This window comes from Staurois parvus, unplaced genomic scaffold (assembly GCF_062004578.1).
Source record: "Staurois parvus isolate SC_StPar_1 unplaced genomic scaffold, SC_StPar_1.0 ptg000147l, whole genome shotgun sequence".
Lineage (NCBI taxonomy): Eukaryota > Metazoa > Chordata > Amphibia > Anura > Ranidae > Staurois > Staurois parvus.
In genome coordinates this window covers 5,822,495-5,847,875 of record NW_028317943.1, presented here as the reverse complement: position 1 = coordinate 5,847,875, position 25,381 = coordinate 5,822,495, and the positions used below count along the sequence as shown (strand labels likewise).

The window sequence follows — 25,381 nt, the reverse complement described above, 5'->3', positions numbered from 1 at the left end:
CACTTGCGTGTGGACGAAGGTATCTGCCAGGTCTGCTGCAGCTGTAGTAGATGCTGGCTCCCTCTCCAAGACGAACTGTCTGACGTCTGCTGGACAAATGTGCAGGAGTTGATCTCGGATCATGAGATCCTCCAAAGATTCATAAGAATCAACTTTCATTCCCTTAGTCCACTGTCGGAATGTGGTGCATAAGCGACTTGCCACATCCGTGTAAGAGTCCCCAGGTCCCTTCTGCATGGACCTGAACCGTTTGCGGTACACTTCCGGGGTCATCTGGTACTTCCGGATAATGGCATCTTTTAAAAGTTCATAGTCATCATCTTGCCCCTCTGGCAATTCAACAAACGCGTCCAGGGCCTTGCCTCGTAGCCCTGGTGTCAGGTACCGAACCCATTGAGCTTGGGGCACATGGTACTGACGGCACGCTTTTTCAAAGGACAGTAAGTAGGTGTCAATGTCACTGTCCTTTTCCATCACTGGAAACTTGGCTGCGTCCACGGAAAGAGTGCCGTCCCTGTGATCTAGGGACCCGAGGTTCTGACCCAGTCGCTGCTGGAGCCTTGCCATCTCCATCTCGTGCCGACGATCAGCTTCCATCTGAGCTTGGCGTTCCTCTCTCTCAGCCCGGCGTTCCGCAGTTTCTCTGTCAGCTGCTGCTTGGCGCTCTGCAGTTTCTCTGTCAGCTGCTGCTTGGCGTTCCGTGAACCGCAGGTATGCCTCCAGATCTGTCTCCATGAGGCGTTTCAAGGCCTCCTGCATCTGAGAAGAGTCTCTGCTGGTTCCAGGCACCACGGTGCTAGCGCACTCAGGCGGTGGTGTGACGTTAACCTTTGGTGATCCTCCAGTGTCAGTCTCTGTATGCCCATCCTGTGAGGCTGTCTCTGAACCACTGGCAATGTGGGTAACGGGAAACCCTCCATGTTCAAGTTCCCCCGAGTTCTGATTTGCTCGGATATCATACTCCACTAGATCACTAATCAAATCTTCACGAGTTTTGCGACCGACGTCCAATCCTCGTGAGGCACATTCAACTTTCAAATCACCTTTGCTCATTTTCTCGTAATCTGCTTCACCAGGCATAATTGCAAGCAAAGATAGAAGAGAAAAGTAGGAAAAGGAAGGAGCTGTTGTCTCTATATATATACACACACATATAAACTAAAATATGCACCACTTGTTTCTAAGGACTGTTTCCATAAAGGTTACAATCCTTCAGTGCAGAGCCAACTTTTAATACTGCACTGAAGCTCTTAATGCAATTATCCCACGTACGCTGCCAACAATATGTCACGACCCGCGGTCGCCACCACCAACAGGGCGACATTCGCACAGCCGCGACTAACAGTAATACGTCACGCCCACGGCATCAGACCCCAGACCTTCTCACCAAACTCGTGACCGAAGGGCCGGCCGATCCAAAACCGCGGTGTGACGCGCGTAACAAGGCCCCACCCAGCTGCACCCTACACAGCGATTGCCCAGCTAATGGTCTACAATCTGTGCCTGCAGCCTGAATGCGCTTGTTACTGGGTCGGGTTAATTACGCAACTAACCCTTCTACTGCCACCACAACTTTTGTCGGAGACTGGGAAACTCCCGTTATCAAATATACCCTATAATGATTGAAATATTGATCTATATAGCACGGCCCGCGGACCTGCTATACAGAGATATAACAAACAGTAGTGTCTCTTCAAAGGCAGGGATTCGTGAATTGCAAGTAAGCGCTTAGAAACAGTTTAACACTTTCAGAAAGAAAGATTTATTTCTAACAGGGTCAAAACAGGGTTTATGCGATAAAATATTTACAAAGAGATGTCACAAAAATATATATATATGTATATAAAGACACAGCAAGGAGATAATTAGAAAGAAGATTACAGGGTTAAGTTACTTGCCCATATGCCTGGGTTTGCAAATCCAAGATGCAGAGCAGAAAGATTCTTTGATCTCCTCTGTTATGATGTTACCTCGGAGATCTCTGTGTGTGTATGTGTGACAAGCTCTAACTCTCTTGAAAGTCCCTCTCAAGGGGAGGGGGGGGGGGCTCTGACTGCACATTTTGGGAGTGGTCATTGGGGAACTCTAAACTAAACTACCAGCTTCATATCCCATGATATGAACCATACAGTTGACCTGAGGAATGTGCATTTACTCTGGTCAGTTTGATCATGTGTGGGCTTACACCGTTTTGGGTGACAAAAGTTACACTTTAGTAGACGGCCTGTCTCCACTCTCATGTCTTCCTGGTTGTTCCCAGCCATCTGCCAGGAGATAACATTTGCCTCTCAGGAAGGGAGGAGGGTAGGAATGAGGCTGAGGAATGCCTCAAATAAACAGACAGAACACAAAAAAGAGAGTGGAAAAGGGGGACTCCGCTCCAACAAGGATGAGCAAGTTTGCCACACCATTGTATAGCCTGTAGCGGTTTGTGCGTTCCTCCATGGATATGCCTCCCCAAGCCAGCACTTACCCACCACTAAAATGGTCACACTGAATGATGTTACAGGGAGCATAACTTTCTCCACAGCTTCTCCAGACCCTTTCACGTCTGTCACATATGCTCAGGGTGAACTTGCTCTCATCTGTGAAAAACACAGGGTGCCAGTGGCAGACCTGCCAATTCTGGTGTTCAATGGCAAATGCCAAACTCTATGGTGCCCGGCAGTCAGCACAGGGCACACTAGTGGACATCGGGCCCTCAGGCCACCCTCAGGAAGTTTCTGATTGTTTGGTCAGAGACATTCACACCAGTGGCCTGTTGGAGTTGATTTTGTAGGGCTCTGGCAGTGCTCATATTGTTCCTCCTTGCAGATAACGACCCTGCTGATGGGTTAAGGACCTTCTACGGCCCTGTCCAGCTCTCCTAGAGTAACTGCCTGTCTCCTGGAATCTTCTGCATGCTCTTGAGACTGTGCTGGGATGCACAGCAGACCTTCTGGCAATAGCATGTATTGATGTGCTATCCTGGAGGAATTGGACTGCCTGTGCAACCTCTGTAGGGTTCAGGTATCATGCTACCAGTAGTGACACTGACCCTAGCCAAATGCAAAACTAGTGAAAGACAGTCAGAAGATGAGTAGGGAAAAAATGGTCAGTGACCTCAACCTGTAAACCATTCCTGTTTTGGAAATCATCTCACTGTGACCCATCTAGTGCACCTGTTGTTACTTTCATTAACACCAAATCAGCTGAAACTGATTAACAACCCCCTCTGCTACTTAACTGACCAGATCAATATCCCAGGAGTTTAATTGACTTGATACTATACACTGATAAAATTTGTTCCATTCATTTTTTTTCAGCAGCGTATTAATCTGAACTGAGCCCATGGAATCACCAAAGCATCTGATGCCAGTGCTAGAGGATTTTGATCCTTGCCACAAAGAGGGATTACTTGGAGGCCAGGGTGTCCACATCTGAAGTCCCCCACTTTTGACCTAGGAGGCTGAAGATGTCCGGATGAAGGGATCATTTTCTTTGGTCCAGGTGCTGATAACTAAGAAAATCCATCCTCCAATTGTCCACGTTGGTTCAAATTGACGTGAACAGCAGAGATTGCTGGACTGTGTCTCCACCCAGAATATGATCATACTTACTGTACTTCATTTAAGGCACCTTGAATCCTGGTACCCCCCTAATGGATGTTATAGGTCACGTCTGCGGCATTGTCTGATTGCACCCTGATAGGATGTCCCTGAAGAAAGTGGGGGGGGGGTTGTCCAGTGGTGCAGTGCTTATTTTATTGCTCTGAGTCCCATGGTGTTAATGGGGAGCTTTACTATCCTGGGTGACCAGGTTTCCTTAAGTGTAAGATATTAGAATACTCCTCTGTTATCACCTTCCTGAGTGTGTGGAAAAACAACTTTCCCATTTTCACTGGATTGGTAATCCAGCAAGCTAGAGAGATTCTTGCTTGACTGCAGAGAAGTATAGAGAAGTTTATAAAGTCTCGGGTTCAAGACTTTTTTTTCTATTGTAAGCCACCATTCCTATTTCTCCTCAAGGATAGCTGCTAGCTCAGAGACATGTCTGACAGATGTGATTGCCACCTTGCAGAAGAGATCATCTAAAGAGAGCGCTCTGATCAATGAGTGGTTTCTGCATGGAATACAGAATCAAATTAAGAGACCAAAGAAGCATAGGCTTCTGTAAGGGTGGTCTGATCCAAGAAATAAAGGTCATAACAAGGAACATTTATAGAAGCATGTCCTGTACTGTACTATAAGAGAAATGGAATTTACAGTAAGTCAAAATCCCTCTCATCCTAATAGTATAGGACACCGGTAACGTACTCATACACCATAGGATGTCCCTAAGCAATGAATATGAGAATGTGCAACAACTAGGCAAATTAAACTATGGCAATAGGTCCAAGAAAAAACAAGAGTTAAAACTCCATGTTCAGAGCACCACTTGAAGAACTTTGCATTCTGAAAGGTGCATCCACAGAAGAGTAGACATCTACCTGGTAAAACTTTGAAAAAGTAGAAAAAAAAAGAAGAGAAGACTAGGTAGTGGCCTTACAGAGTTGAGTGACACCGACTTGGTGCCTAAAGGCCCAGAATACTCCAACAGATCCAGTGAGAACATAACAGTACAGGAGGAGGTATTTGTTTTTGAACATAACCTCTTGTACTCAAATCCCTTATCTATCATGCAATGGTGGATTTTGAAGCAGGGTGCCCCTTGCAAGGTCCCACAAAGAGAGCAAACAGGAATCAATTTGGCTAATGAAAGCTTTTTAGATATGCTTGAATGGCTCTGATTATGTCCAGTTGATGCAGAGAGACTTCCTTTGGATACTTGACAGCAGAGCACAAGAATGGTAGAACAATGATTTTAGTGAGATGAAACCCCAAAATCACCTTTGGAAGAAAAAAACATCTAGGATGTAACACAACTGTGAAGTATTAGAAAAGGATTCTTATAGGAAAGGAACATCAATTCAAAAACATTAAAAGGTAGAAATTCAGCGAGCGCTAGAACCTGAAACAATGAAAGCCGCCAATGCACTAAAAGGAAACCAAAAAACCTTCTAGATGATATAACAATAAAAGTGCAGCACTAAATATATGAATAAATATCACCACCTAAAAGATAAAATTATTATTTTATAGGTGCACCTGATGAAATGTCCAAAATATATAATATAAGTTCAATTATAGGTGAAAAGATGTGATCAAAAAAAGTGACTCTAGGTGATGACTCTAGTAATCCCGATAGGCATATGATCCGGTGGTGTGCAAAGAACAATAAAACTGCGCGCTCACCAGATGCGCAATTTATATGCGCAATATTCTCATCAAATGTACCAGAGGTTCCCTCTTAACCTGTGAAGGATGCCGCAAGGAATGTGTAGACTCTTCCCTAGGGGTTGGATAATGAGATGGCGTCTTAGGAGTCTCCTTTGGTAAGTAAGTTGCGGTAGGGGTCAGTAATGGATCACTCTTCTCTGGGCCTAGGGATGTTCATCTAGAGTCCTGGGGAATTAAATGCTCGGTACGGAGCAAAAGAATGGTGCACATAGTGTAGTAGGTCAAAAATTATGAATGATTTTATTAATGAGCAAAATTCATAAAAACATGAACATCTATTCAAAATGCTACTTAAATCCAAAAAGCCTTCGCCCATGAACACGTGTAGTAGTATGCACAAGTAAATGCAGCATAAAAAGCTGCCGTAAGCACTAACCAGCTGGGTATTTATGGTGGCCGCCGGACCTCCGTGATCCGGCGGCGTAACGTCACAGGCTTGTGTGGCTCCTCAACGCGTTTCGTGCAAATTGCACATTACCAAAAGGGGTGCTGCAGCACCCTGTTCTCATGATTATTGACACTCCATGAGGTGAGACCTTGCCTGGTGCACCAGAACTAGGGAGACTGACAGTTGTTTTGTGTTTCTTCCATTTGCGAATGATTGCACCAACTGTTGTCACCAAGCTGCTAGGCGATAGTTTGGTAGCCCTGTCCAGCCTTGTGTATGTCTACAATCTTGTCCCTGATATCCTTGGACAGCTCTTTGGTCTTTGCCATGGTGGAAAGTTTGGAATATGACTGATTGCTTCTGTGGACAGGTGTATTTTATACAGGTAACAAAATGTGATTAGAACTCCCTTTAAGAGACTGCTTCTAATCTCAGCTTGTTACCTGTATGAAAGACACCTGATAGCCAGAAATCCTGCTGAATGATAGGGGATAAAATACCTATTTCCCTCATGAACATCCAAATTAGTGCATAATTTGTTAGTCATGCATTTCTTTAGAATTTTTTGTTGCTATTCTGTCTCTCTGTGTTACAATACACCTACCATTTGATTTTTAGACTGATCATTTCTTCGTGAGTGGGCAAATATTCAAAATCAGCAGGGGATCAAATACTTATTTCCTTTTCCAGGAAGATTTATTATCATACCTGGAAATCTTACTTTGCCTGGTGTGAATGCAGTTACAGTGAAGGAAATAAATATTGTTATAGCAGAGCAGGAATCTCAGAGACACAATAAATGCAAAATCGGTGTCCAAAAATTAATAATAAAATGTGAATTAATACCCTATATATTGACCTTTGAAAGTCCAAAATATAAATAATGAATCCTCTGTAGTGTCAGTGAATCTTCCCAAATATTTCTTCAGTGTAATAATCCCAAAGTATGATCCATTTCCACTGTATACCTCCAAAAAATTAAATAAAAGCTAGATAGTGTATTATCCTCAATTAATCAGTGATCAAAGCCATATATACATAAATAATATGTGAAAAATTGTGAAAACAAAACATGAAAACGTGAAATAGTGAGGCACTTCGTGTATACTTCTATATGAACACTTCTCCGTGAGCACTTCTATGTGGCTAGAGTAAATGCTCTTATCCTAAATACATGATCAAAAAGCCTTCTAAGAGAGTAATCCAATAAATCACCAATCCTCAAGATTATCCCACAAACACTATACCAGATGCCGGGTTATCCCATAATTCCAAGCATGACAATACGTCCCAGGGCCATCCATAGGCAGTCATTCATAGGGAAAGAAAGGATCATATAGTGTAGTATATCCAGTAAAAATTAGATCCAGGCTTTAATGAATATGCTTACATTAAAATGCAAATATTCCCATAGCACAATTTTACGAGCAGATTCTGGCAATGCTAATACCGATATCACCTCAGTTAAGATGGCCGATCCGCTACGTCTGGTCAACGTGTAACGTCCGACGTCACGTCCCTTGCCGCATTTCGGCACTTCCTGACTTAGGACCCCTTATGAGGAAGTCAGGAAGTGACGAAACGCATCAAGGGGCATGACGTTGGATGTCCCTACCTGGTCTATGTCATCACTACAAGTGAGGGTATTCCCCTGTAGGGTGCTCATGGAGTGTGGGAGATAGGGTAAGTGTGTCTGGAAGGCATGTGATAACTCAGATGTAGACCATTCTGCAATGATTCCTTGTGACAAAAGGGCAGGAGGAAGCACCTAAGTACCTTATAAAGAAGTTCTGTAGACATTAGTGGAGTTAAAATGTACAACCAGCAGTGTGATGTAACACCTGGCCATCTACAAACTCTAAGTGATTTAATTTTAGTGCCAAGCTTGAAAAGTTTTCATTGTGAAGTGAATACATTCCAAACAAAGCCCCTTTTTACACAGTATGTCAGAGAGTGACCTTGTCTTACATTTTCACCATGCTGGATAGTATATAAGTCCAGGCTTTGCATGTCAGGGTGGGAATACCCCCAAAGGGGTCTCCAGGGACTAGGTTCTTGGACCTGTATAGGAACCTGCAGCTAAATGTACTCATTGCACGTATTGCCAAGGTAAGCACCCAAGCAAGATCCAGTGCCCCAAGCAGCATTTCAAACTTTTCCCACAATGTGGGGTCCAGGTACAGCTCACAATCTTTTACGGAGGTTGCTCCAATCCAGATACACTGCTTTTTATTGTTGTAGTAGAAAACAGTGAGGTGTATCAATCCATCTATGGGCAGGCTTGTTTGGACCTTTGATGGACTCAGTACAACTAGCCTTTTTTTTTTTTTTTTTGATCATTGCCAGCAGCTATAGCCTTCAGCAGTGATCATTGTATTCTGATGGCTGGGAAACCTCTTACTGTCAGAATACAACAGGGCAGCGGGAGGGATTTCCCCATTGATACTGGCTGTGTTGTTGTGGGAATTGAGCAAATTTCTTTCCTTCAACCTGTGGTTGAAGGAAAGAAAACTGCATAATGCATGGCTTGCCTAAGTCATTTAAGAAATTCCTACATACAGTAGTTGCAGAGGAATCTTTCTTGGTCAGATAGGCCACTTGTTGCATGCCAGAAATAGAGCTGGAATTGGATGCAGAGATCAGTGCAAGGGAAGCAACATTACTCTGAGCAGTTTTTGAGTATTTGCAGCCCATGGGCCAAACAAGTGTTTGAGCTTGTTCCTTTTTTCACCACTGCCATCAGTGAAGGTATTCTCCCTTTGGAGTATGCACAGTGTAGGGTGCAGAAATCACACACTATCACAGTGATCACTCACTGTGCAACCTGCCTGTTTTTTTGTTTTGTTCTTTTCTCTGAATGGGAGAGATAAATTTCTCTCTCATTGTGGGGAAAAAAGTAAATAAACGTGTGCGTACAAAAATGTTTTTAGAATAAATAATAAAAATTACCTAGATCAAGATTGCCAGGGTTACAGGTCAGAGTCAGCAAATTTTGTCCAGAGAAAGAAGAAAAAAAAAAAAAACACTTTTTAAAATTATCAGTGTGTTTTAGGCAAGAACCCCCCCCCCCCCCCCAACAAAAAATGTGCTCTATTATTTCTGTGCCTTACTATGGGTACAAACAACAAATTACATCTACATTTGGTATCGCTGCAATTGTCAGAATCAGAATTTATTTTGGGTTGTTCTTTGGTGCTAGGTTATTGTAGTAACAAGAAATATGCAGCTAAATTTAAAAAAAATATTTACTAATATGGGCCAGTTTTCCCTTGATTAAAAACAAAAAAAAAACCCAACAGGAGAGATCGGTTACCATTTACCACCCAAAGAAAGCCAAATTTGGCAGGAAAAAAAAACAAGGTATAATCCACCTAGATGCACAAAGTAGTTGCAATGATATGTACAATTTTACTAACACATCAAAGTTGCAAACTTGTGTTCAGGCATTAAGATTTGTTTTACCCTTAATCACTAAGAGGTTAACAAATCTTAGGCCCTTTTCACACTGGTGTGATTTCCAGGGTGAGAAAACATGCAGGAAAACTATTCCCCATTAAATCCTATGTAATTGTTCACACTGTAGGTGCACTGTGCTTTGAAAAGTCCTGAATGCTGTATCTTTGGCACAGTTTTTCAAAAGTGCACCAAAAAAGCACCTCCAATTGTAAGTTGATAGGAACACATCAAAAAAGTATGGGTGTAAAAGGGCTCTTAAGCTGCACAAAAGCTCATCATTGTGAAAGTGCCCTTAGTTTCCTGACAGTTTTAACATAAAAATGAATACTACACAGGAGACACTAAGGGGAGCAGTCTGTGTGAAGGTAGCACATGCATGCTCAAACTAAATTAATGTGGAATTCTAGCTCAAACCAGACTAGCCTTAAAAATGTCTCCTCCCTCCTACTATTACCTATTCTGACTTACCCATTTCCAGCCTACTCCAGTCTGGTCACATGATCCCTTTGTCAGCCAGCAGCACCTGCAGGGGAGAGGAGAAATGGCTCGACAATGGCTGGCAAAACCTAGAGCGGTGATGTCACCCATTGGCTCCTATAGCCCATCCATTGGCAATGCTCCTTCCTCTCCCCTGCAGCCATTGCAGGCTGACACAAGGAAGCTGGAACACGACTGAAATTGAGTGGGTTGAAAATAGGCAAGTATATGCATTTTATTTATTTTTTTTACACAGGTTAGTCAGCATAAACTAGAATTACACTATAAGTACTGAAGACAAAATCTGGTAGTAAGAAACTAAGTTACAGTCTGGCTGAAATTCAGAAGCACTTTCCAGAGAACCCTGAAAACCAGACATCAATCTTCTTATCGTGCAGACACACATGTATGAAGACCAGTTATGGATTGAAACTGGCTAACCAACCTATCAGTATAATTTTAGATTTTAGAAGGAATCCAGAGTACCTGAAGAAAGCCAGTACAAACATGGGGTTAACTGTCAAATGCCCTGTAGTGTACTAAGGAGCAAAGACAGGAATGTCACCCTTCTATTTACATTAATTTTTAAGATAAACCTAGAGTGATCTTTCACTTATATTTTGCTGACTGACCAATGAGCACAGTAGGACCAACACCAAATTCAGGTAACCAGTACAGTGATTTTCCTCCAGAAATCTTCTGCAGGCTTGGATCTTCACTGCAAAAAAGTTAGCATACATTTAAGCACAGTCTGGAGTAAAAGGTATCCATGAAGGTTGCCAGGGTGGCTGAAATACTTAGACTCGTACAGGTTAACTAGACATGTATTGTGCTCATAAAAATAGCTTCTTGGAAGAACTGCTGTTGCCTAATTCAAAGCCAAATTACTATTCATATCCTTGAAGTCCTATGTCATGCACACAACATACACTGGAGAGGCAACTAAAGGGGTTCAGGACATCTATGTGTATAGGCACCCTCACAGTGTTTTCATTAGCATTTATCAGGTAAATTGTATGAAATTCCATGTGAAATGTATTCTATTTTATGGATCCATAATTTCTTAATGATGGATGCGTCTGGTTTACAGTAGAAATCAATATTTCATAATTAAATAAAAATACTATTTAAAGAAAAAAGAAACCAATTTTGGAGGTAAGAGGTGTTTTATGGTGGCTACAGAAATAAAATCGAAGCAATGTTTAATCATTCTACAGAGACCTTCACCTTACAGTATACATAGAGAACATGGGAGATATTTTATAAACATTACAGTAAAAAGGACCTTTTCCTCAAATAAAACAATGTATATGAGTAAAATTCTCAACTACAGATTTTTCTAGCCCATATTTACATGTAATCCCACAGATATTTTCAAATAAAAAAAAAATTGTGACAAATAAGAAAATGAGCAGTAGGACAAAATTTGTCTCTAGAGTATACTCTACATTCTGTAGTGCAGTTACAAAGTGCCTACTGCCTGCAGCTAATTTACAAACCACATCATATAAGTGTGACTAAGGACCATACAGTACCACCCTCAAATTAACAATATGTCACTTCCAAACAGACAGTTGCTGTCACTGCACAGGAAATGAGCCACATAGTATACTGCACTTCAGACTGGATGAAGTATATCCCCTAAAGCACAATATCTGCATCTGTCATAGATGATCTGGCATAGAAGATAAAATACGGGACAATTCTTTATATTCTTCATGTGTTATGCCAGTTCTTGATGGGCTGCATCATATTCCGCAATGTACAATTTAAGTTCCTCAATACATCTCTCGCCTATCTCACTTAAATTCTGACGTAAAGCAAACTGGACCTGCTTTTCAAGGGATGGGTCTTTGTCAATAAGCATCTTCACAACCATGCCAAACGTCTCACAATCTTGTCTGTATACCTGTGTGAATAAAGTGATTGCAAAGTTAAATGAGAACTTAAACGTACAAATGGAAAAATGACATAGAATTTCAAAGATGGATATAAATAACCCACATTTTGCTGTAAAATGGACTACTAAATGAATGAAATAGCTTATATTAAAGGTGTATAAATAACAATCCATAAACTATATAAACATTGCAGGTGGTTAGACTATAAAGCTACATAATACAATACAGTTATTTGAAAGACAACATTCTAAACAAGGACAACTTTGTCCATGTTACAAATATTTCTCATTGTACAGCAAAAGGTTTAAACATGCTTTTACAAACATCAAATTCCATAAAATCATGGGTCATTGACTTAAAATACTAAAGGTCGTTTGTAAGTATTACAGCCAGACAACTAGAACATCTATAGAGCTTCTCTCATTTGCTATATTTCAAGAAGGAAATTAATTTCTAAATGTATTGTCTACTTCTAGACTTATTTTAATACAGCTTAAACAACGTCATAGAAGTGGCAGCGTCATGGCATGTCTCTGGGAACATGCCACTGGCAGTGCCCAGACTCAGCATCTCTATCAATAAAAATTCAGTATTGGGTGCACAGTAGTTCTTTGTTTTAATAAGGAGCTGTTTTTATGGAAGCACTATGGTCTCTGTATATTCTCTCGGAGTGAATATCCACTGGATACATGTACACTTTGAGTGAGATCTGCTTCTCATTCACCTTGAGAGGTGTACAGCGTTTTAGGAACTTATTTATATGTGTGCACAGTACTTTCTTTATGGGTGTATGTGTGTGCATATATGCATTGAATCATTGTGGATTTATTTTGAATGTATGCATTTTGATGGTTACAATGCTGGTAAGAGGGACACACAAAAATGTAAAATTTTTAAAAACGGGTTATATTGCTGCCTTCAGGAAGTTGAAACACGAGCAAAAAAACAAACAATAAATCCACAACCCAAAGCCAGCCCACATATAATTCTGTCTTCAACTATATCGCCTCAGTTTTTGTGATTAAGCAGTATATAAAGGCCAATAACATTGAATGGCAGGAACGGTTTCCATGAATGAATTTCAAGAAAAAAATTTTAGGGTAAAAAAAAAAATAGGAATGTTACTCCTTTTCTTGGAGTACATTAAGAGACAAGGAATGAAGTAATTCAGATACATTGAGCTATGCTGCTGCCTTCAAAAGACTGGACATTGGCAAAGCATAAGGACAGCCTACTATAAACCCCTACCTCTCCCATGATGCCTCAGTTTTGTGGCAAATCAATGATAGTAGTGGATCCTTAATTTAATTTAAAAAAAAAGATTTTCAGGTACTCTGGGATGTCTAAAATTGTCCAGCTGCAGGGAGGGCACAAGTTAACAGAGAGGGCTCAACAAAACTGCCTGAAGAATCTTGCGACTGAAGCCACTGTCAGATGAGGCTTGAATGTCTACTTGGTAAATCTTAAACCAAAGACTGTGTAGCAGCCTTGCAAACCTGAGAAACAGATGCCTGATGCTGAAAAGTTCAGAAAGCACTAAGGGCTCTGGTACAGGGGAAGGCGGAACCTTGTCCTTATTTCTGTAGACTTGAAGGGTGATTTGTCAAATCCGCCGGCAATATTGGGATTTACTCCTGAATAAATTAAGAGTTCGATCGTTGCAACTCAGGCAGAGGACAGTAACTAGAGCTATTGGTGTCAGGTTCCTTAGAAAATACACAGCAAGACCAAGACCCCCCCCCCCCCCCCCCCAAGCATGGTTAGTGGATTGTAATTTTTCCCAGATTACTTGGTGGAAATGCCGAAGCTCCAGAAATCCTTCCATCATGTAAAGGTGGCCCTGCAGACCCTTGGAATCCGGTACAGCATTCTCTACCCTGCTCTCCTGCGTGTCCAGGATGGGGAGACGGTCCACTTCTTTATTTCTCTGCACAAGGCCTCTACCTGGCTTGATTCCCTCCCACCTCACTGCTGAATTTGGGTCTTGTGAGTATTTCCATGGCTGTCCCTCTATGCTGTTTGCTGTGCCAGGCTTTTCCAGACTGCCGGGAGCGGGGTGGTCCCACTATCTTGTTTAGGCCTTCAACTGTCAAGATACCCTTGCACCTGTTGTGCCTGTTTCCATGTTGGAACTGCAACCTAAGGATGTGCCCCTCTCAAGCACCTTTTTTTTTTTTTTGCTATAGACAAGTATGCACTCAGGAACTGTTTCTCAGGATGCTATTTTTTCCTTACAGTGCCTTACTGACACTGTTGTGCTCTGCATTTTGCTGCTGGCTTCCTTCCATCTGTCCCTTCAGGGGCAGTGTGGTACTGAAATTTTGTGAAGCTGCACCTATCATGCCTACTTCTCCTTGGATGTGGAATGGCCTTATCGGGTTATCTGTGCAGGACGGCTACATGCCCTGGTATTTTGTAGGGTTCACCATGACGTATTGCAGTGTACCGCACTCCAGATCTTCCAAGAAAAGTGACTAAGTTATATTTTAATCCAGTTGTTCCAGCATCTCTGCCACCTAGTGGAGCCTTTTCTCAGGAGTTGACCCCTTTTGGCTCACGCCTCCCTACCGTTTTTTTCTTTGTTGAACAGTTTGGGTTGGAGTTGAAGGGTGGGTTACTCAGCCTCTGCTGCCTTGGGGGAGGGGGGGGGGGGGGAGTGTTTGGTTGTTGGGTTTTCTTGTTTTTGGGGAGTGCTTTGTTAACTTATTTTGTGACATGCAGTATTTGTCTTTTCTTTGCTCAGCCTCTCTCTCACTGGCCTATGCCTTTGCCTGTATTACCTGCCCCTCGGGTCTAGTTCTGTGAGGGCAGAATGCTTGCCAAGATCCTAGCCAGTCGTCTTTCCAAGGTGATTTGATCCAAATTAATGAGGTCCTCAAACAGGGTCCATGCCGGGTAAGGGAACAGACATTAGCCTTAGCTACAGCACTTTGTTGCATGGGTCCACTCTTGGCCTCTAGGTAGGGGTTGTCCTGACACCCTGAGCTATCTCACTCCTTTGAGACTTACAAAATTCTTCTGTCCCTTGGACTCTCTCCTAGCTGCTTCAGCTCTCCTAATCAGGCCATCGATTAAGCAATTTGCTTTCCTGCAATCTCCTGGTTGGAGCCCTGAACTATTTGCAGTCCTTCATTATAAGACATGGACACACACCCTGCTGGTTTTCAACAAGATCTGGAAACTGGATTGGAGATTTCTTACCTCCCAACGCACTTTGAAATCTCCAAAACTACAGAGCCCAATCAGGGAATACCAAAATCCAGAGGAAGCTGTAGAAAGCTCTCTGCTCATAATAGATACTATAGAATCTCACACTCTGCATATGATGCAAACTGTGTCCTTTTTCACACCATTCTCATAGTGGCAGGCTTTTGCACTGTCACAGCATGCTTAATGTTCTCTGTGACCAACACTATGTGATTATGTGTAGGCTCTAATCATAAGAGAGACATGATTGGTAAGTCATTGGATGGGAATGCCAGGTTTAAACACCGATTTCTTGCATTGCAGCCTCAGACCTCAACATTCTGAACTGTGTGACAGCTGTGCACACCAACCTCAGTAAAACATTTAAAAGAGCATTATGGAACAAAGCAACCTGCAAAATGTCACACAGCTGGGACAAAGCCTACACTGCTCACAGCTACAAAATACAGCTGCAGGCACAGGAAATGAATCACTCACAAAGTATCACTTTTTATTAGTCCAAAGTCCTTTTATGCTTATCAGGCCATCTTTAGCCACTCAAGAAGGTTGCTGTAGGCAACTTGTCTGGAGCAGGTGAAAGCACCTGACAATTAACATTTCAATACTCTATTACATTTCTGTGGCACTAACACTAGATGTAAGGCACTTGTTACCTTCATTAACAACAAAAGACCAAGTGGCACATCTGTGCATAAAGGAAATTGTCTAGAGTACACTCAATTTAATCTTCATGACACCAAGCAGCAATGGAAGGGTTCCAAATTACATGAAGGCATATATGGGGGCAGCGAGGGCCAAGGCTATGACGGCATGGTTGTTCTGCCCCATTTCTTTGCAATTAGATTTCTCTGCAAATATAGGAACTTTGAGTCATGTTATTTTCATGGTTGTGTGAGTCAGGTTACACTAATTTTTCATTTCAGGATAATCTGTTCTTTACTAGCAAATAACAGATTGCTGCCATCGCCCACAAGCATCTTTCATATTTTAAACAAACTTTTTTTCTTCTCTAAAAAGAGCCCTCAAAGATCAACATCAATGCCAAAGGAATGTTTAATAATTATTAACAGATGGCAGTGAGACAAATACACTGAACATAAATGGTTTAGCTGGTGTGTCTCTTCCTTTTCTCATATAGAAATTCGAGGAAGAAGAAATATATATACCAGTGTGCCTTGCAGTCGATCTTTAGTAATCCTTGCAAAAACTTTACACAAAATAAAGTTGAATAATATGCTTAGTATAAATAATCTTATTAATGCATTTTATTGATCTAACACCCTTGTTAGCCTGCACAGTTTATAATTAAACACATGGTGGCAGACATATTTTCTTTTTCCATGTTGTGCTTTCTACTTTGTAGTAGTACATGGTGACTGCTCTACAGTTTCTTTTTGCCACTTAGTTATATAATGATGCATTTGACACAATACAGACTCCAGGTGATTGATCTTGTAATTGATTGTTTTTATCAGCCACAGTTTAGCAAGAGTGCTAGTTGTACTGCCAGATCTACAAATACTATTAATCAAGTGAGAATCCATCAATTTATAAGTAAAATACTACATCACAATGCACAAGTGAAAATAGCTAAAGCAAAATGACTTTCCATTAAAACAAAGTCACTGTTGCATATGAGGTGAGATGATTGCAGCAGTGGGTAACTGGTCTGTGTAAGAGATCTGTGAATACGACCAAGAATTGCACAAGCACCATGAATAACATTAGTATTCCCTCTGAGCTCACATCACAATCCAGGTGGAAGACGCTGATCCCAGGTAATGCCTGAATAAAGATTGTGCCAGCCTCTTGAAAAGAGAGTACCACGAAATCTGCTAATAAACAACGGTGTAGCATGAAAACTGTATCTAAGGCTAAATGCACACTTTATTTTACAGCTCCGTTATTTGCCCCTTTATGTAATCTACTACACAAACAATTTCTATATTCTGAAAATCAATTCAACTATTTGAAAAGACTGTAAAACTTACATTTGCAAATGCCTCAACTGTACACTGAACAGTTGTTGACACCCATAACTTTATGACCACCGACCTAATATTGAGTAGGTCCCCCTTTTGCCACCAAAATATCCCTGACCCATTAAAGCATGAGGATCAGTAGACCTCTTGAGGTATGCTGTGGTATTTGGCACCAAGCCATCAGTAGCAGATTCTTTAAGTCCTGTAAATTGTGAGGTGGGACCTCCATGGATCGCACTTGTTTTTCCAACATCTCACAGATGCGCAATTGGATTGAGATATTGAGAACTTGGAGGCCAAGTCAACACCCCAAACTCATTGTGTTCTTCAAACCATACTTGCACCCCTTTTGCAGTGTGGCAGAGCACATTATCCTGCTGAAAGAGGCCACGTCATAAGGGAAGGGGTGTACTAGGTCAGCAACAATGTTTAGATAACTGGTATGTGTCAAAAACATCCACATGAATGGCAGGAGCCAAGGTTTCCCAGCAGGACACTGCCTCTGCAGGCTTATCGTCTTCCCATACCGCATCCTGGTGCCATTTAATCCCTAGGTAACCATCACTCATGCACCGGGCCAGCCACATGATGTAAAAGAAAAGGTGTTTCATCAGACCAGGCCACCTTCTTCCATTGCTCTGTGGTCCAGTTCTGATGCTCACATGCCCATTGTAGGTGCTTTTGGCTATGGACACAGGTCAGCACGGGCACGCTGACCAGTCTACAGCTATTCAGCTTCATACACAAGTGCAAAGACCTTTTTTATTTTTTTTTTTTAGTTTCAAAACATCAACTTCAGGGATAACGTTCACTTGCTGCTTAAAATATCCCACTGACTTTTCAGAGTCCACTGCAGCAAGATAATCAATGTTATTCACTTAACCTGTCAGTGGACACACAGTCAGTAAACAGTAACAAAAAGTCATTAACCGCTTCCCGCCCGCAACGTACTGCGGCAGAGCAGCAGCTACAGGCAAAGCGACATACCCATACGTCGCTCTGGTTATACCAACACAGGGGGGCACTATGCGCCCCAGTGGGCACGCAGCGCTCCCCCCTCGCGACTGCTGTGTCCGGTGGACACAGCGGAATTAAGATCCCTGTGCGATCACATGATCACTATTTAAGAAAAGCTGTTATGAATCAATCTCATAACAGCTCTGCTTCTCTTCTTAGTGAGCTGTGATTGGCCCACAGCTGTCACATGATACATGAGGCAAATCACAGCACCCTTTACCATCTGACCAGCTCCAGCCAATCACAGATCACTATCTTGAGCTGTCAAAACTTAACTCATTCATGACAGTTCATGAATGAGTTCGGTTCTGACAGCAAGCTTTGCATTGCAGAAGAAATGATCTTTATTTCTCCTGCAAAACAAAGTGTAAAAAAAATAAAATCAACCCCCTCCCCAGTAGTACAGTGTTACTATGGTAACATTGTACTATTCTGATAGAACAGGGGTGGGCAACTGTGGCCCTCCAGCTGTTGGTGAACTACAAGTCCCATCATGCCTCTGCCTTTGGGAGTCATGCTTGTAACTGTCAGTTTTGCAATGCCTCATGGGACTTGTAGTTCTACAACAGCTGGAGGGCAACAGTTGCCCACCCCTGTGATAGAAGTATTAAAAAAAATAATAAAAATTAGCAGCAGCTCTTGGCAAAGTGATGTAATCTTGCATCGCTTCCTATTTTGAGGTGTGAATGCACCTGCACCCCCAGCTGCTCCCCCCCACCTGTTGATCCAGATAGAGAACTGAGAATACCGCACCGAGTAAATGCACCACTACATTTTACACAAACACACCTTAGATTAGCACATTTAACCCTTTGATCGCTCCTATTAACCCTTTGATCACCCAGTCACCCAACCAGTGCCATTAGTACAGTGTCAGTATATAGACTTTTTCACTGATCACTGCATTCCTGCCACTAGCGACATCAGATAGCGTCAGTAAGAGTCCCACCCAGCCATGGTCAACTAGCGTTAGATTGCCCGCACACTATAGGTCACTGATCACCACCATTACTAGTATAGTGTTTGTACAGATCAAGATATTGATCACGTACAGAACCTATAGTAGTGCCTCCTTTGTATAGTGTCCCCAAAAATGCAAAGTTAGCAGGATCAACCCCATTCGCTGCTAGCATTAGCATTTAGCCCCTCCACTGTTTTTCACGGAATATTTGTACCAATTGATTGTGGGCCAAGACAATTTATACGCACAACACATTGCTGCCCACCCAAATTCAGCTCTTTCCAGACAATTTGCATGGAAACCTATCACGGTTCCTGAATTTAAAACTCTTTTGGGCCTAACCCTCAACATGGGCATTACAGAAAATGAATTACGGTCATATTGATCCACAGACCAGATTCATCATATGCCCATGTTCTCTGCCGTTACATATGTGCCTAACATGGACCAGCAACGTACTGGTACGTTGCTGAACTTTGGTTATATCGGGATGATGCCTGAAGATACAGGCATCATTCTGGTACTATTTTTTTCAGCTGGTGGTCGGCTTTCATGTAAAAGCAATCCTAGCGGCCAATTAGGTGCTTAATTGTTTTTACAAGCAGCGGGAAGGGACATCCCCCCTCCTGCTACCTTCCACAGTTTTCTTGGGCTCTCCTGTGCGACAGGGGAATCTGAGAATGCAGCCGGCAGTTCCACTGGCTAACCATAGAGCTGATCAGAGACCAGAATGGCTCCAATCATCTCTATAGTCGAAGCTACAAGTATTTCATCACTTCAGTTTTGCAGGATATAAACAGCACCATTTGTAAATTGGGAAAGCATCTGATCACACCGAACTTGTTGAGAATAGATAATGGGCAGGAGATATCTATAGTCTGATAGACCCCAGATTTCTCAAAGAAAAATATATGACAATGTCCATTGAAGTTATAGGGGATATTTGTATTCCCTGTGATAGCAATAAAAGTAATAGAAAAAAAAAATTAAAAAGGGACAGTGTAAAAATAATAAAAATCAAAAGAACTAAAAAAAACCAAAAAAAAAACCACATGCTTGCCTCCCTGCGCGCACAAGCGTTGACCCCGTGCTGGTATGTAAGCAGCGGTTGCACTATGCATGTGATGTATCAATGCAAAGGTCAGATAGAGGGCTGCAATTGTAGCACTAGACCTCCTGTGTAAATATAACATGATGACCTGTAAAAGGCTTTTAAAGCATCACCTATCGATAATAAAAAAGTATGTACTTTGTTACCATTGCACGGGCATGCGCAATTTTAAAGCATGTCATGTTTGGTATCTATTTACTCAGCGTAACATCTTTTATCACACAATTGGGCAATATATTGTGTTTTTGTGCATTAAAATTCTAAAAAGTGGATTTTTCCCAAACGATTTGCATTTGAAAAATCACTGCACAAATATTGTATGACAAAAAAATTCAACACCCACAGTTTTATTCTCGAAGGCCTCTGCTTTTAAAAAAAATATGTTCGGGGGTAATTTTCTAGCAAAAAAAAAAAAAAAAGGCTTGGTCTTCAAGAGTAGATGATGTGTGGCATAAGCTTCTAATGTTATAAGCTGAAATGCCTGGATAGTAGAAGCAACCCCTCCAAATGACCCCTTTTTGGAAAATAGACACTCCAAGGTATTTGCTAAGTGGCATGGTGAGTGTTTTGCAGATCTCATTTGTTGCCACGTTTAAAAAAAAAAAAAAAATATTTTTTCTTTTTCAAAACCCTGTGACAAAAATATCTGTAAAATACTCACCATGCCTCTTATCAAATTCCTTGGGGTGTCTACTTTCCAAAAAGGGGGTCATGGGGGGGATGTGTTTGTACTATCCTGGCATTTTAGAGCCTCCAAAACTGTGATAGGTAGTGGGGAAGTGATATGAGGAAATATGCCTTTTGAAAGCCTGGAGGTGATCATTGGATTTAGGGGGCTTGTATGTAACTAGTCTGCCAAAAAGTCTCTCGCATATGGTATCACCATACTCGGAAGAAGTAGGAGAATGTGTTTTGGGGTGTTATTCCACATATAACAATGGAATGCATGAGCAATATATCTTTAAAGTGACAAATATGTGTAAAAAAAAAAAAGGCACATTCAAAAAATGTGTTGCAAAAAATAAAATGTTCCATGGACTCAACATGCCTCTCTGCAAAATCCTTGGGATATCTACTTTCCAAAAAGGGGTCAATGGGGGGGGGGGGAGAGGTGTTTACTGACCTGGCATTTTAGCACCTCAAGAAATGTGATAGGCAGTCAGAAAGTAAAAGCTATGTAAATTCCAATATATATATCTATATCTATCATAACTTTCACACAAACCAATTAATATACATGTATAGTGGTCTTTTGTTTATAGCACAAAAATTAAAAACCACATAGGTGAACAAATACCACAAAAAGAAATCTCTATTTGTGTAAAAAAAAAGAAAGTAAATTTCATTTATGTACAGCACTGCACGACCGCACAATTACCAGTTGAAATAGCACAGTGCCGAACAGCAAAAAATGGCCTGGTCAGGAAGGGGAGTAAATCCTCTGGAGGGCAAGTGGTTAAACAGTAACCATGTTTACTCTGTTATAAAATGTAGCTATGTCTGTTCATCTCCACAAGACCTGGAAACTGTGGACTAATAACAAAAAGCATATACGTACAGTATGTCTTCCGTGTGTCACTGGTCTGATCCTGCATATTCTTTTGTGTATGCAGGCCCAGGGTGTGTAGTGTTAGTGCAAGCAGGATGGCCCTCATAGCAAACAAACAGTCATGGATACGCAGTGTACCTAAGTGGTATGGATTTGCCTAAATTGCACCTGCTAATGGAAGATTTTTTTTGCTGATCATTTCAACCTCTGTGCCCCATACAACATGCTACATGAACAAAGGAAGTGATTCTTTCACTGGCATGATCAGGGGTACTCGATTTGGTGGTAGTGGATGCTCAATGATTGGCAGTCTGAGATATGTCCATCAATAGGCAGGTAATACTGAAGAGTCAATAACCGACAACAGGAAAACCTTGAAAAACAGTCACCAGTGTCAGCTCTCATATCTATTCTCCCAGGTTCCTGGTATTAGTATTTTACAGTTTACGTGCTATACTGCCTGTTTGCCTGCAAGTAGAAAAGAAGTTAAAGTGTGTATCCAGCTTTTCAGTATGGACAATTGTTCAAATATTAGCACAGCAGGAGGTATTCCCTGTGCATGCATTTCTGACTTCCAACTGAGCAGTCACTACATCCAGCCTCCTGGAGTAGCTTTCCATTCCATTGTCAGCCCTCACAGTGCTCCAGGGCACAGACTGCTAATGATTACTTAGCTGAAAGACAGACACTCTGGGGCCACAGCTGAGTCGGCTGATAACTTTTACAAAAGTTTTTTTTTTTGTCAATAACAGAGCTGAAAAAGTGTTTTATGGCTCGCCATACATAATACAATTTTCTTGTTCGATTTCTTTTAGATTTACCTTCAACTATGTAGTGTAAGGACCTGTCTGATTGCATACAAATTGAAACGGTTTAGGTTTGACCTCATAAGATATCGTTTGGTAAAGGAAAATTGTACAAGAAAACTATATAATGTATGGACAGTCAAGAGTAGAAATATAGATATTCTAAAACTATTCAAATACATTTGGAGACAAGAAGTTATATTTTAATGGATTTAACAGTGTCACACTAATGTTTCCCGATACTTTTTTCTTTCTGTTATCCAAAGTATTTTAATTTTTTAAAAACCCTGATGAGTTAACATTCAGGTTTTTTTTTTTTTACAATAAGGCCATTACCTATCTATCATGTAAGAGCTTAGACTGGTAAACATCTGCCATCTGCATCTCTGTACCACACAATATATTTCAGCTAGCCATGCTTTTTAGGTTTGTTTTTTTACCTCTTTCAGCCACTGACAATGAGAAATTAATAGATTCCTCCTTTCACACCAATCAGCATGGATAGACAAATCTCCACTATTGTATTCAGACAGCTGCTCCCATGGCTGTCAGAATACCCAAGCAGTGACTGCATCAATCTGGCTGCAGTCACTGCTTGGGCAAGAATTTCCTGCCTAGACACTTCTATTTTCAGATGAAAGTTTGTTAAGCTGGGTGGTGCTGACATGGCCAGACAGCTAGGAGTTCAACAGATTAAGCAAAAATCCTTTGATACTTGAGCAATATATGGCTAGCATTAGACCTATAACACAGCAAAATGTGGAATTGCAACTCTTTGAGAAAAAAGAAAAAAACAATACTAGTCTCAAAAACAAATTATGTGAAAAATCATGCAAATGTATTCTTACAGCTGAACATGGACAAAGATAGAGGAAAAAGTAAAGTCAAGAAATAAAGTAAAAAAAACAAAAACAAAAACAGTAAGAGGAAAATTATGTATACTGCATTGCTTTGCACCTCCTGAAAACAGCTTGGCTGTCTGGCTTCAAGACATTATAAATTAAAAATCTCCTGAACAAGTATGCAGCAAGTAAAAGTCAGAACACCAAAGCTGTAAATTTAGCTACTTCCAGTCCAGGCCAATTCTGACATTTCTCACACATGTAGAAATCGGCTTTTTGTTTTTTTGCTAGAAAACTACTAAGAACCCCCAAACATATACCCCAAACATATACATTTTTTTTTAAGCAGAGGCCTTGAAGAAATGGTTGTTGTTGCAATTTATGTTGCACGATATTTTACCTGCGGTTTATCAAATGCAAATATTTTTAGGGGAAAAATAACACTTAAATGAACTTTAAAACTGCGAATGCCCATGTAAAGGCGCCAAACTACATTACCTAAAAATCTTAATATGCAACACTTTAAAAGCCTTTACCAGTTACCAAGTTAGTTACACAGGAGGTCTCGTGCCAGAATTCTTACTCTCGCTCTCATGTTGGCGGCAATACCTCACGAGTGGTGCGGTCACCATTCACATATTTGTGCAGTACCAATGTGCGAGTGAGCAAAGAGGGACGGAGCTGCTTTGAACTTTCTTTTTATTTAAATGTTTTGTTTTTTTTTTTACACTGTACCTTTAATTTGTTTGGATCAACTTCATTGCTATCACAAGGGATGAACAATATCCTTTGTGATAGCATGGGCAGTGGCATTTCAGAGATCATAATAAATTGAGGTAGTTTTAATTCAACTACAAAGAAGAAATCATCCTAAAACTGAATGTTCAATTGTAGTATATGTCCCTTAGTGTATCTGAATTATATTTTAATTGGGATTACTGGTCTTTGCCACCTACCCAGGGCAGTCACAGTGTAGAGTAGCATAAGTTTTTTTTTTGTTTTATAGATTGAAAAGATACATCTGTATTTCAAATGACAGTTTTTAAAGCTGGCTATAAAAAATTCTTTGTACATTCGGTGACTGGACAAATATTGATTGAAAGTAGGTCAAAATTTAATTTGCTTTAAACATTCAGTTTTGGAATTAATGTAATTTCCTGGACAAAAAGCACATTCACATTTTTTTCCTTTGAGAAAACATTTCCATCCGGCTCCTTTACATTTTTCTGTCACTGTGGCTGAAAACGGATGTCAATTTTACCCCACTAACCATTAGAAAATTGAACAAATATTTTTAAAACGAAAAATTGAGTAAGGCAGAATATAGATGGATAATTTTCTTCCATTCAACCAGCAGGTTGAAAAAAAAAAAAAAAACCCTCAAGTGATGTTTTTAATGTTTACAGCTAAAAAGAGACTTCAATTTTTATTATGTCAGCTGAAAATCCCGTCTGTGGCTACCATCAGTTATTTCACAACATTACAGACATTTATCAGTACTGGCTTTCCCTGATACTTTATCTAGTGACTCAAGCTGGTGTTTCAGCACTCAGTTCAACCAGAGTTGAGGACAGATGGAAAAGGCTCAATTCCCACATCCCTGCTTCATTAGGAAAGGTGATTTCCTTTACATTTTCTCTGCCCATTCCTGAGTGGTGAAGTTGAACATTTTTCCTATAGTCCACATACCAGTGGTTCTTGCTCATTTATGAAACAGACCCATCACATCTGCAGCAAAATACAACATATTGAAAGTAGTGTCACATCTACAACTACACAAAATAAGAAGGCACCAAAACTGGACACATATTTTCCTTTAGATTAGATGACTAACTGGTACCTGAAAAGAATACTTAGCACTTCATTAGCTATTAATTGCTCAACAAATATTAGTTTAATCAATGTGAAAATGCAAACCTGGAAATGGTTTACGCCAATGAATTACAGCACAGTAATGAGAGGTTTCAGCCACATTAGTAGGTAAAATACTAAAGCTGCATTACATTGCGCATAAACACAAGATGGTAATTGCCTGATCCAGCTGATTGAAGTCATACTTGAATACACTAGATTGTATGTTCTCAGGAGCTGGACCCTCCTTACCCTCTTGTATTGTAACTGTAACGTCTCCCTTAATAATGTAAAGCTCTGCACACACTGTTGCTGCTATATACATCCTGTATATTTATTTTATTACAGGTACTTATATAGCACCATCCTCTTACACATAGGTTTATATACACTACTGTGGAAAAGTCAATAGTTTATTTTATCATCAAGTACAGGCAGTCTCTGAGTTACAAACATCCGACTCAAACTTAGGAACAGAGGCAGCGCAACATCATGCTGGTCCCGGCAACCACCAG

The 25,381-nt window shown here is 40.9% G+C and overlaps 1 protein-coding gene across 3 annotated transcripts in view; it reads right to left on the bottom strand.

Annotated features, from left to right (window-relative positions):
- Positions 1-10,786: 10,786 nt before the first annotated feature.
- The window catches only part of PPHLN1 (periphilin 1), a 142,463-nt gene continuing 127,868 nt past the window's right edge, over positions 10,787-25,381 (bottom strand). For all 3 annotated transcript variants that reach the window (XM_089673998.1, XM_089674000.1, XM_089673999.1), the window contains one exon: positions 10,787-11,548. In XM_089673998.1, coding sequence (XP_089530124.1) covers positions 11,363-11,548 — 186 coding nt within the window. In that variant the 3' untranslated portion in view covers positions 10,787-11,362. The remainder of the gene's footprint in view (positions 11,549-25,381) is intronic.